At 48.8% G+C, this 13,361-nt stretch overlaps 2 protein-coding genes across 2 annotated transcripts in view; one reads left to right on the plus strand and one right to left on the minus strand.

Moving 5' to 3' along the window:
* The window catches only part of KLHL12 (kelch like family member 12), a 101,094-nt gene extending 88,747 nt beyond the window's left edge, over positions 1–12,347 (plus strand). The window contains exon 11 of the mRNA XM_084610915.1: positions 287–12,347. Coding sequence (XP_084467041.1) covers positions 287–413 — 127 coding nt within the window. The 3' untranslated portion in view covers positions 414–12,347. The remainder of the gene's footprint in view (positions 1–286) is intronic.
* The window catches only part of LOC311510864 (uncharacterized protein), a 72,891-nt gene that overhangs the window by 5,114 nt on the left and 54,416 nt on the right, over positions 1–13,361 (minus strand). The gene's annotated exons all lie outside the window — the stretch shown is intronic.

A 13,361-nucleotide genomic window follows, 5' to 3' on the forward strand; every position in this document is an offset into this window, starting at 1 on the left:
AGGGGCTCTCCATGCATTTCCCTTTTGGCTCCCAAAGAATGAAAGGCCATGGTGTCGCCATAGTGAATTACACAAGCAGTGCCACCTGCTGCAACACTGCTGAGCAGCGTTCTGGAACTGCTGTGCTGATCTTATTTCAGCCCTCCTTCCTTGTGCACACAGCTATAGCAGCATTTTGGGTCTTCGAATGCCCAGGGTAACTCCTCAAGCTCCCATCCAGGGCTCCGTACTCCCCTCTCTCCCTCTCAGAAATTATTGCTCACCTGTATCCCTCTGTCATTTGCAGGTATGATGGCAACTCGCTGCTGAGCAGCATTGAGTGCTATGATCCCATCATTGACAGCTGGGAAGTGGTGACCTCACTGGGGACACAGCGTTGTGATGCTGGTGTTTGTGTCCTTCGAGAGAAGTGACTTTGGAGAAGCCCAGGTGAGAGAGACTCCTTGAGAAGGACAGGCTGAAAGAGGAGAATCTCACGTGGTTTGCAGGAACTTGTTCCTGACAGCTGGGGATGCAGGGACTGCAGGCACCAGTGCAGCATTCTTTCTGCGCTGCTTTGAAATACGTTGCATGGACAAACACATCACCCCAGCAGCTACTGGAAATCAAGAGCTCTATGTGAAGCTAGAAGAAGGTACTTGGGTGGATCAGGAGAAATTGCATCCTCTGCCAACCGCTAACTTTATCAACACAGCAGATATGCTTGGACTTCTGGCTTTGGCTGGTCAGACAGCCTAATGAATGCTTAGGAAGATATGTACTTACAGCTGATCTGACAGTCACCTCTGCACCTGCAGTCCTTGCAGGGTCACTGGCAGCTCTGAGCTACCTGCGTGTTTGAGGGTGGAATCCAAACTGTTCTTGATGTGCCAGCTTCAGATTCTCATACAAAGTAAATGTTTAAAGGTCAGTGTTCCATGTACCAAGTGCACTTCCGTACAGATGATGGCCAGTGTGCACTACGCTGGAGCTACATCTGCATGATATACATTGACCCGTGTACAAAGGACGGAAATCACACACTAATGCTTTCAACTGCTGAGACCCAGGTGCGGCAGAGGAGGAGAAGGGTCTGGCACTCCAGGTAATAGTGGAGGAGGAAGAAACGGAGATTGGGGTGTTGGGAAGACTGCAGTATCCCAGTCTGCCTACTGGAAACAGATTGGAAGAGGTGAGGAGAATAATGTGTTTAACACGGTCGTATTTTCTTCAAGAAACTTGATGGACTTGTCATGGGAGAGAGAGCTTTTTCTGGCAGCAGAAACCTCACTCTGCTGCTCACCACAACCCTGTGAGTGTTCGTCATCTTGCAGAACAGTAGAACCAGCAGGTCCCTTGGTGACTGAGAAATGGGAGGGTGGACAGGACTTGGGATCAATTTAGAATGTACACATACTACTGAATAAGAACCATTCCCTGCCTCAAGACACAAGGCAGCTAGAACTTGCATGTCAAACCCCTTTCATGCCTTTACTCTCAGCTGTTTACTTCCTTGGCTCCTAACACCTCATCTTCTCACGCCCGTAATCCTCCAAGCTCCACAGCTGAAGCTGCAGGTTCATCCATTGGCTTGGTAGACTGCCCTCCCCTTCAGCCCGTCTTACATCTCTGGTGCTCTCTGCTCTCAAGGATCAGAAGCCTCAGTCGCTCCTGCCAAGCCTCCCACAATGTCTGCGTTTTGGGTGGTGCTGCTCTTTTTGTGTGCTGTTGATTCTGTGCTTTGGGGATGGGGTGGGATCAGGGACCGAGTAGAAGGAGTTAATGATGCACTTTCAGCCAACACTCTGAATTTCTCCATTTGTTCCTATCATGTTTTGTGTTTCATTTCCTATGTATTTTTTTAGTGAAAGTATCAAAAATAAAGTATCCGTAGGAGTTTGTCCTATGCCCTCTAGTCATGGATTTAAGGGCTATGTTGGGAATACACCTGTGTAGTTGCCTTAAAAGACCCTCATTAGACCAGTTAGTCATCCATGTTGAAGTTCTCTTTAGCTGTGACTTTTTCACCTGCAGTACACAGGCCAGGATGGGTGGTTCTTAATAGATGTGTCCTGTCCATTGTGGTCAGCGTTACAAACATCTTTTGGGGATAGGAGGTCTAGAAGAATGTGCTGCTGCCAAATCGATTTGAGGCCAATTTAGGAGGATTCAGGAAAGGATTGGACATTATGTGGTTCGTGGAACATCCAGTCTAGATGGAGATTGCGAAATGTGTTACTTTTGAGTTAGTGGGGTGAGGCACAGCTTGTTGTGTGTTGTATTTCCTGTAGAGCCTGAAAATAGCCCGTATTTGCTTTCTTGCCAATGGTGTAATTGAAAAATACTCTCCATATTTCCCTCCCCACCCTCACCAAATCCTTCAGTGATCCTGGTCCTGGGTTGAGAGTGCTCTTGCAATCCCCAAGCTTGTCACTTAGTCCCCTTGCAAGCATTCTCTCCTCATGTTTTCTGGATTTTAAACATGCAGGTTTCCTATAGTGCTGACCCTCTCTGCATCAAGGGGAGGGCAGGGGCACTGGCTGGACCACTCTCTAGCCCTCTTCCTAAGACACGGGTGAGGAACTGCCTTGCTGATGAACTGTGAGCTCCCATGTCGGGATAAGATCCAAACAGGAGCCCTATCCAGTACTCACTAGGAAGCACTAACTATTTCCATGACTGCATGCAGGACCCCAGGGCAGTAAATAGGAAATGACCTAACCCAAACCTCCTGTGAGTTATTGGCATAAGGAGAGAGACTCCTGAGAGTTCCCAGGCTATAAGCATAGCAAAGGGGTGTGGTGGTCTACGCTCGAAGCAGGCAGCAGCTCCTCTGACCTTTCTTGGGTCAGCTTCCATGCAGAGACCTTTTTGTGCTGTTTTCTAACATCAGGCCCCAGGCTTCCACCTCCAGTTTCCGTATTGTCCGTCCACCCTCCAGTGATGGTGGTCCAGCGAATGAGATAACAGGCCTAAACCAGGTTATAGCAGTGCTTGGCCCTGTCCACAGGACCATGGAGACCTTTCTAGGAAGAGCTGTATTGTAAAGGTGGTATTTGCTGGAGGGGGATGGCATTGCTAAATATATCACAAAAAAAAGAAATCCTAACAATAGTCTAGGTTGATTAGTGATAGAGATGGTAAAATTGTATATATTGATTCAGAAAAGGCAAAAGTGCTCAATAAATATTTCTTCTGTGTTTCAAAAGAAGCTAGATGATGTATTCACATCTTACAGTGATAATGAAATACTCTGTTCCAACAGCAACTAGGGAGGATGTTAAACAGCAGCTGTTAAAGTTAAGTAGTCTTAAATCAGCAAACTTGTACCCAAGAGTTTTAAGAGAATTGGCTGAGGAGTTCTCTTAACCATTGATGTGGAATTTTTAAAATCTTGCACTGTTCCAGAAGTTTGAGGACTGCTTTAAAAAAAGTGGGGGGAAGGGGCAATGTAGTATCAGGCTTTAAAAAGGGTAAATGGGACAACCCAGGTAACTCTAATATGATTAGCCTAACATCGATCCCTTGTAAAATAATGGAAAGGCTGAGGTTGGATGCAGTCAGTAAACAATTAAAGAGTGGCAGCATTCAGTATGGTTTTGTGCAAAATAGATCTTGCCAAGCAAACTTGATACTGTTTTTTGATGAAATTACAAATATGGTTGATAAAGATAAGTGTGAGATATTTAGACTCCTGTTTTTGACTGGCTACTGTATGGAATTCTGATTTAAAAATAGCACTGTACAAAATCAAAGCAGCACATACTAAATGGATTAAAAACTAGCTGAACATGGTGGGTGAGGTGATATCTTTTGTTGAACATCTGTTGGTGAGAGGGACAAGCTTTTGAGCTTACACAACGCTCTTCTTGGTGAAGAAGGTCTCTGTGTACGCTTGAAAGAAGGTGTCTGTGTACAACAGAAGCTAGTCCAATAAAAGATATCCCCTCCCCCGTCTTGTCTCTCCAATATCCTGGGCCCACCACAGTTACACCAACACTGCATAAAAACTGTCTAGCTGACAAACTGGCTACGTTATAGTTCTGAAAAAATAATCATCCAATGGGCTGTCTATTACCACCCATCTCCTCGCTACCCCATTAGCAGAAACACCATCCATCTCCAGATTAGTGGTGAGGCCTGCTGGCTTGACAGCACGGAGAAGAATGAGGGCTTTGTTCAGCAGTGCTGTCAAATAGGTGATGCCTTCACCAGCACTAAATCCAGGCCATTTTTGTAAAGGTGAAATTATGGTTATATGCAAATTATTTTCACATATGCAAATTAGTGTATTACATTTACATGAGATGTTCCACATGAAGATGAACAAAACTTGGCAGTGATACCACTGTAGAGGCTAATCTCTGGTATGTCTAGACCAGGATAAAAGGTGTTTTTCTGAATCACGTTAGCTAATAACTTCTAACAAACATGTTTTACGCTCCAGTGTAGACAGGATAAGTTTTACTACATACATGCTAAATAGTGTATATTGGAGCCTGGGGGAGCCAAACGTCAATTTGCCCAGTGTAGTGCATGCTGAAATCCACACTGCCCTGTTTCCACCAGAGTGTAGGGTGGGTGTTAGGAGACATCAGCTAAGGCATGCGATCATCACACCTTTAAATCCTAGTCAGGACAAAGCTAATATGGGAAGGGATGTGTCAAATCACATTAACCCAATCAGACGAGTTAATTTGATTTTTAAAAGCCACCTTTGTGCTGTATTTTGTGCTAGCATCTTTATCACAGACCGCCAGGCCAAACCTCAAACTTTTGACTCCTGCAACAGACCTTTGTGAAGTATCTAGACTAGCATTTACAGTCCTATTAGTTAACTTGCATTAATTGGTAGTTAACTGAGTTGCAACAGGGCCACAAACTCTAGCCTAGACAAACCCCAGGGGCCAGGTTTTCAGAACTCAGCATGTTGGGTGATAGCTGAGGTCACAGTAGGAGGTGAGCACTTTCGCTAAACTGGCCCAGAGCTCAGCTTCCATTTGACAGTCAGGCCCTAGTTTCAGGTGCTGAGCTCTGGAAAATCAGAACTTTCACGCCCTGGCCTTTTTCCCCTTGACTAATGAAACCGCAGCCAGGTCAGACATTGATTCAACTACTGCCTTAGCAAGAGTAGAATAGTGGCTAAATACTTTTATTTCAACATGTTGGGTATTGCACATTTGTGAAATCAAAGGCACAGTTTTCTTCAGAGAATGGCATGAAAATGCTGCTGAACTGCTCGGGCTGGCCTCTGCAGTGCACTGGCTTTCAAAGCCATTCTGCAGTCTGGCTGAATCCAGTTGTCTGTTCTGCTGCACCTCTTCTGGGTAGGTGTGCGTGTGTTGTTCTGTCCCAGCATTCCACGCAGGGGAGGGAAATAGAAACTGGCAATATAACAATGCCTTAGTCCTCCTTACCCAAACCTTGCATTGTCTCTGTGCCCAGCACAACTCCAGGATGAAGGGAGGGGTGCAGTACTGTGGTCTTCCTGAGGGATTCTTCAAGGCAGGGCTCGAAGGAGACAGAGTTAAGGACATATGGGAAGTGTCACCTTAACTCTGCATTCCTGGGTTTTGTAAGTGTCCCCCCTCCTCAGCTATCAGTGACAGGTGATATCAGTGGAAGTATGTGAGCAGCCCTTAACTCAGCATCTCCTGGATTGCTAATGTTCCAATGTGGGGTTGCAGAGTCCCCCTTTCTGGATAGGTGTGAGGAGTAAAAAGCCCTGTTGCGTGTGAGGAGTCAGAACTGCCTCTTAAGGATATATTGTGTAAGAAACGGAGGGTTTTGTCTATGCTACAAAGTTAAGTCAACGTCAGGTAGGTCTGTATGCTGCGGTGCTCCTGCACCAACATAGTAAAATCACCTTGGCGAGAGGCATGATGCCTCGGGTGATGTAGGTAGAGCGACGCAGCGTCAATGTAGATGCTGCATTGCTTCCATTGCCCTAAGTGGCCTCCAGGAAGTGTCCTACACGGTCCATTATGACTGCTAGGGTCACGTTTTGAAGATCGCTGCCCTGCAGCCAGGTGCCCAGGCATGTACCCCTCCCCTTTTAAAGCCCCAGGAAGTTTTGAACTTGCTCTTCCTGTTGCTGGGCGTGGAGGACAAGCCTGCTCCGGCGTGGAGAACGCAGGAGGTGGTGGATCCCCTGGGTCTGGGGGCAGAGGAGGCCCAGGTCTGCTCCAGCTGCAGAAACTTGTTTGGGGCAAGGAGGAGAAGGGCTATAACAGGGGGACAGCCATGCTGTGTAAAAAGCCAAAAAGCTGCAGCAAGCATAGCAGAAGACAAGGGAGACAAATAGTCGCTCTGGTGCAGATCGGCAGGCATGGTGCTTCTACAAGGAGGGAGCTGGGGTCAGAGAGCTGATATGCAGGTGAGGGAGCAGTCCGGGTGAGGGCTGTGGGGAAATATGGGGGCTGGAATCAGGGTTGTGGTATATGGGTGGGAGCTGCCAGGGTGGTAGTATAAGGGTGAGGAGCTTTGGGGGGAGCAGTCAGAGTGGGGGGTCAGGGTGCTTAACCTCAGACTATAGGAAAAGCTGTCATGGTTTTAAGGAAGAAACAAAGATACCACTGGCATTCACTTTTTCATATAGATGTAAACTGTGCAGGATTAAATTACTGATGAAGAGTGGGAAATTAGTACAATTTTTGTACACCTGTAGATTATTCATGAAAGAAAAGGGGTTTACTTCTCTTGAGGAAGATATTTGTGTTTTAATTCTGGCTGAAACCTTCTCTAATCATACAAAACTTAATTAGAAAAGAAACAGCATTTCAGGACCACCCTATACTCTCCCCTTTCCCCCCACATGCACCCACCCCCCCCACCCCATGTATCTTCCAGGGCTGCAGCAGCACCCAAGGCACTCCAGCCCTCAGGAGATTAAACACAACAGCTGCACATACACCCAGCTGTGAAAGCCTTGTGGGTCACCCTGTTCCCTCCCCTTTAAAGATACTTTCCCCTGCATGTATGAAGTTTCCCTCCACATTACATAGATAGGTTTGTAGGGGTGTGGAATAAAAATCTACTTACGGAAACTGATGTTATCTTCATTATGCTCCATCACATGCTGCTAACATTCACCAGTAATAGCAATAGGTGTATGTGAATTGTTCTAGTCGAACACGCACAGCAATCACTTGTGCTTGTATATAATGTCATTTGTTTTTATAAAATTGTTTCTTTAAGTCATACAGTGAGTGTGTCCTGAATCAGGTGTTACAGATAAAAGCTGATAATTGCTCAGTTATGGTGGGATGCTCAACACAACCTAGTGCTGTTCTAGTCATTTGTCTCCCATTTTGCTGGCTTGTGTGGCCTGCAGCCAGGTGGGAAAGCTGAGAGGTCAGTGCAGAATAGCTAGTGTGAGAAGAGCTGCTACTTTGTCATGCTGCTCCCTTGAGCGCAGTCCACCAGGCCTTGGTCTGGTGAACAACACGTATTTCTTACTTGCCCATGTGTGGGTCCTCATGAGTGGGGGAGGGGTTCCCAGCATGGGAGGAGCAGTTTGGGACTCCTAATGGGGTCTAGAAGCTCGATTCTCAGCAGGGGAAGGAAACAAATTTAGAATTAACAGCTCAAGGGAATTCTGTTCTCTGGCGCAGTTTTGCCCCCCTGCTAATGAGGGCATGAGTTCCTGGGTTCTCAATCCTTGTCAGGCTTGCCATTAACAATGGCAGCACCCAGTAATGGCTGTTCTTGGGGTCTGAAGAAACCCACTCAGCCCTCAAGCACACAGTAAAACAAAGAACAGATGCAACACAGTTGTGTAGAACCCAGCATGTGATGCGCAGAGAGCCTGTCTCTGCCTACTGGAACCTCCCACTGCCCTGCGAGCAGCTCCACGGCATGTCATTGGCCTCAGCCTCTCAGCAAGCAGGCAAGGCCCAGGCCGGCTCCCCACAATGAAGCTCAGTGCCTCATGGGAGAGGTGGGGGATTGGCTAACTTTGGGGGTGCCGTCACTGTTCAAACCTTCAGTGACTTCACCCTGTGACCACGGCCTAGCACTCTGGTCGCTTCCCAGAGCAGCAGGTCTTCCCTGCCCCTGGCTGTGTGGCCCTGCTGATGATCGAGGGCCATTTCTGCCTCGGATGTTTTGTCACTTCAGATGCTGGATCAGAGCACTTATGCCACAGACCCGCTCCTCGCTCCATCACCAGAGCAGATGCTGCAGGAAGCTAAAGCCGGGGAGGCAGGGAGCTAGCCCAGGGATGAACACAGTCTCTCGGGAGCAGCAGCAAGCGCTAGTCATGATATCCCAGTAAGATGAGGGCCCGCTGTTTTGGAATGACAGTGTAATTACTGTGAAACCTGAGCCACTGTCCTGCGCTGGAGTTAGGAGTGTTACTGGAGTGCTCGGTATCTGTGGTAGGTCAACAGCTAATGGGTAAAGTAAAACATGGAGCTTAATTCTTGGACAAATCTAACTTATTTTGCATTCAAACCAGCTTCCTTTAGACAGCATTTTACACCAGCTCTTAACAAGGAGGTTGAGTGGAGCTGTTCATTGCACCAGTTCAGCAGCACCTGCGCTAAAGACACTGATCTAGCCACAGATTGTAAAATTCTTATAGCAACACCTGTTTGCCAAGCAGAGATTGAGGCATGAATTTCCTAGCCAGAGTAGACCCAACCCAAGAGATTGAAGGATCCTGCACAGAGGACATCTGTTCTCCTCAACAGCCGCCATATGGTAGCTAAACAAACAGAGTCCACTGCCAATTTTTAAATATCAGCTTATGCAGAAATTTTTATTTCATGTGAGAATGTCTGGCCTAATGCTGTTCTTGTATGCAGCCAACGCTGCTCTCCCCAAGGAGGGACCAGGAAATGGTCTGAACCAACTTGTCTCTTTCCTTACCTCACAGAGTTGCCTGAACAGCTGATATTTTGATGCATGTGCTGTGATTTCACACTGCACTAAAATGTTCTGTCGCAAAGCTACGTGTGCCCCAGTTTCAGGAGATCTGGCAGGAGCGGGTGACTCTCACATGAAACCCACACAGCATGGGGAGAAGTTGGCTCTAGCCCAGGCCTTTGGCAGGCAATTAAATGTGTGATGGCTTTACAGAAATATACTTGATCTTATTTGCTGCAGAGTGACTAAGGGGGGATATGGTAGAGGTCTATAAAATCATGACTGATGTGGAGAAAGTGACCAGGGAACAGTTCTTTACTCCTCATAACACAAAACCCATGGTTCACTCAGTGAAATTAATAAGCAGCAGGTTTAACACAAACAAAAGTAAGTATTTCTTCACACAATGCACAGTCATCCTGTGAAAACTCCTTGCCAGGGGATGTTGTGTAGCCCAAAAACTATAATGGTGGTTCAAAAAAGAACTAGTTCTTCTTTGAGTGATGATCCCTATATGGATTCCAAACATGGGTGGGCCGTGTCCATTGATGTGCACGTGCACTGTGTGTCCCCCTTGTGTTTACAGCCAAGGTTATAATAGGCCGCGCAGGTCAACACCACTCCAGTTCCCTCTTACAGCCACATGGCTGGAGTTGGAATCCCTGTTCCTTCACACTCTTAGCTTTGCTAAGGGAGTGATTTACTGTCCATTTTTCTTGTAGATAGTTGTTCTTAGTATTATATAGTTCTTAGTTACTCGCAGATAGTTTAGTCTAGTTTTTTCCCTCGTTTGGGGAAACTCCCCCATCCCCAGGGCCTATGCCCTAGATTCCAGGCTTCAAGAACTGGGACGCTTCCCACGCTCGTTTTCTGTGAGCGACGAGCACCAGCATTGCCTGCACTGCCTTGGCGAGACCCGCATCACGGCCCGCTGCACCATTTGTACGTCCCACCCCAAATGCAGGAGGCTTGAGAGCTTCACCTCCGGAAGCTCTTAATGGAGGAGGCCATGTGCCCACAGGCGCCTTCAGATCCAGGATCAATAGAACCAGCAGTGCACCACCCATCACTGGTGGTGAACACACCTCCGAGCACCTCCCAGGCACCAGATCTGAGGGTACCAAGACGGCTGGACAAGCCCCACAATGAGGGAAAGAACTATGGACAGGGGCATAAGAGCAGATCCTGAGCTTTTTACACAGCATTTCCTCCCCGAGCCGGTTGGGTGAGAAGTCGCGGGTGGATCTAGCCAGCCCTCTGCCCAGGCTTCCCAGAGTAGAGGGTAAGGTACAGCAGAAGTGAGATCCAGTGGTACTGCCGACTACCCCGATAACCAAGGTGGCGCCCATCCCACTGGCTCCGCTGACACCAACTGGACCCTCCGCATTGTCCCAAACACCTTGCACTCCTGGGCACCTGGAACCGCTGCTGCTGACGGAGGAGCTGCTCTTCCCGACCCCGTGGTCTCTGCACCTCCACTCGCCACCATCCGCCTTTCTCCAGTGAGCAAACTGTTTCTGGTGCTGCCAGCACGAGATGTCCCTTTGCCCACTATGGCCTCTGGCACTGTCGGCGCCGCCCTTCCCAGAGCCACCCTTGGAGTCTGAGGGCTTCTCAGAGACGGAGCCTTCGTTTTCCCCCGCCCCATCTTGGAGCCCGGACTCATGCTGCAGACCGACATCCCCCCTCCCCACCCCCCCCCCCGCAGCTTACGATCCTGCCATGGCGGCCTGGGATCATTACCTGTGGGACCCACAAATGCCCAGAGACACCCTTTCTTTTGGCCCTATTGGCCTCCCTGGGATCTGTACCAAGGCCACTGGGCACAGGCCTCTTATCAACCATCCCGTCCACTCTCCCGCACCCTCTATGAGCAGGAGGAAGAAAAGATGGACCAGGTACTGCTGGTTCCCCTGGTCCGCACTGGTGCCCCCTCATCTCCGGACAAGGCGCGTATTCCTGCCTCGCGCTCTCGGCTGGATGACCACTGCCAGTAACCAAAACGGCCACAGCAGCTAGCGGCGGATCTGGGGGAAGTCCAGGACACACAGCATCAGCTCCGGGACATCCTCCAACCCCAGGGACCCTCTCAGACGGCTCTTCCCATAAACAAGGCCATTTCACAATTGGCACAGCTGGTGTGGCACCTAAGTTCCTTCTCAGCTGCGCAGCCATGTGGCAGCCTATTAAGCGCTGCGCAGGTGCTCAGGGCTGCAGTGGGGAGAGATGCCGCTCCCCCAGCCATGGGCCTACTGCGGCTGGGAGAGAGGCCCCAACCCAGACCAGCCCCAGACCTGCCATGGCTGGGGGAGGGGTGCCTATCCCGTGGCCCAGCCCCAGACTCCAACCTTCTGCCCCAGCCCTGAGCCTCATCCCCGACCCCACCCCAGAGCCCGCACCCCCAGCCGGAGCCCTCACCCCTCCCCACCCAAACCTCTGTCCCAGCCCTGTCCCGGCCCTCCAAACCCCTCAGCCCCACCCCGCCACATGAATTTTGTTATGTGCACCAATATGGAGGTGATGAGTGACACGTCACCTCCATATTAGTGCACATAAAATTCATTCCGCGCATGCGTGGGAAAATTAGAGAGAACAGTGTGGCACCCCTGCTTAAATTGTAATGAAAGAGGAGTTGGGGCTCCGGCAATCAGATGCCAGGGTTCAAGCAGGTTTTTTATATTCCTAAGTGGTGCAGCAAGCCCAGAGGTGCCAGGGCTCTGACCTGCCGGGCCCAGAGGTGCCAAAACAATTAAGCACTATGTGTCACGCTCCTGTGCCCCCACTCCCAAGAGGGCAGCGTGACACTCTGTACCTCAAAGTAGCAACCTGGAACCCCCATGGTGATATTACTACGATCTGTTTTGTACAAAGTGAGGTATCATTTTGTAAGGCTTGATCTATTGAACAATAATAACCTGTTGGATTGTATGTACTATCATTGTATGTGAAGTTATGAAGTATTGCAATATGTGTTACTGATATATGTTGTGAGGTTGGGGAGACCCACAACCAATCTTTCAGTTACAACAAAGGAGTAGCCAGACAGTGTTACTGGCTCATCAACACCCATCAAGAAAGTAATTCACTATCCCAAAGATTCCTTAGAGAAGGCACATGTGCAATGGAGACTGCTTGACCAGTGTGAACTGCCTGATCCCCATGGCACAGAAAAGATCTTTCCAGCAAGCTGAAAGAAAGTATAAAAGATGGGAAGTGACATCATCACTTGGCCTCCTTCTGTTCTTTCTCCCCTCCTCCCCAAACACCTGGAAAATCTGAAACTGGAAGGGTGTCCCAGCCTGTACTGAGGAACTGTAACTTGCTTGGACCATCTGTCAGGGTGAGAAAGGCTGTATGATTCAACTCTTGCTTAGACTAAAAGTTTAGGATTTAGAATGCATTTACTTTTTATTTTCTTAAGGTAACTATCCCTGACCTTTATGCCTCCCACTTATACTCACAATCAAGGTCTGTGGTTAATAAACCTGTTTGATATTTTACCTAAAGCAGCATGTTTCAGTGCAAGTGCCTGGGGGAATCTCAGCTCCAGTTAACAGGGGTGTTGCACGTCTACTACCCTGTTGTCAGATTGGCGAACTAGGTAATGAGCTTATCCTGGCCAGGCTTCTGAGCATGCAAGACAGGACAGTACTGGGGAGCTGGGGTAATTGGTTGGAGCCTCCCTATTGTTGGTTCATGAGTGTCTGGGAGATCATTCGAATGTCCCTGCCTGTGGATGGCTGTGTAAGTGCAGGGCCTGCCAGAGGTTTGTAGCTTGACAACAGCATCCCAGTGTGAGGGACAGCCCAGGCTGGTGAGTTTGAAGGGCTCAGCTCTCCCACAGTCCAGGTTTCACTCTGGGGACCCTGTCACAGGCAGAGGAAATACAGACTTTCTCTTTACCCATCCATCTCCCAACCCTCTGGTGGTCCACGCAATGGCAGAGTGGGCCCGCCATCACCCACAGAAATTCACTCCCCTGGACAGAGCGGCAAAGAAGGTGGACAGGCAGGAAAGCCTTCTCCTCAGTCGGGCTCCAATTTCATATAGTCAACTATCAATCTCTGCTGGCAAAACATGACTTTCACAATTACACCAAACTGGCTGAGTTCAAAGACCATGGGGGGACCATAGGGGGGATTTGATAGCTGCTTTCAACTACCTGAAAGGGGGTTCCAAAGAGGATGGCTCTAGACTGTTCTCAATGGTAGCAGATGACAGAACGAGGAGTAATGGTCTCAAGTTGCAGTGGGGGAGGTTTAGATTGGATATTAGGAAAAAATTTTCACTAAGAGGGTGGTGAAACACTGGAATGCGTTACCTAGGGAGGTGGTAGAATCTCCTTCCTTAGAGGTTTTTAAGGTCAGGCTTGACAAAGCCCTGGCTGGGATGATTTAACTGGGAATTGGTCCTGCTTTGAGCAGGGGGTTGGACTAGATGACCTTCTGGGGTCCCTTCCAACCCTGATATTCTATGATTCTATGACCAGCTGCCATCAGACAGATAGCAGCAGT

This window comes from Lepidochelys olivacea, assembly GCF_965140295.1.
Source record: "Lepidochelys olivacea isolate rLepOli2 genome assembly, chromosome: 21".
NCBI lineage: Eukaryota > Metazoa > Chordata > Testudines > Cheloniidae > Lepidochelys > Lepidochelys olivacea.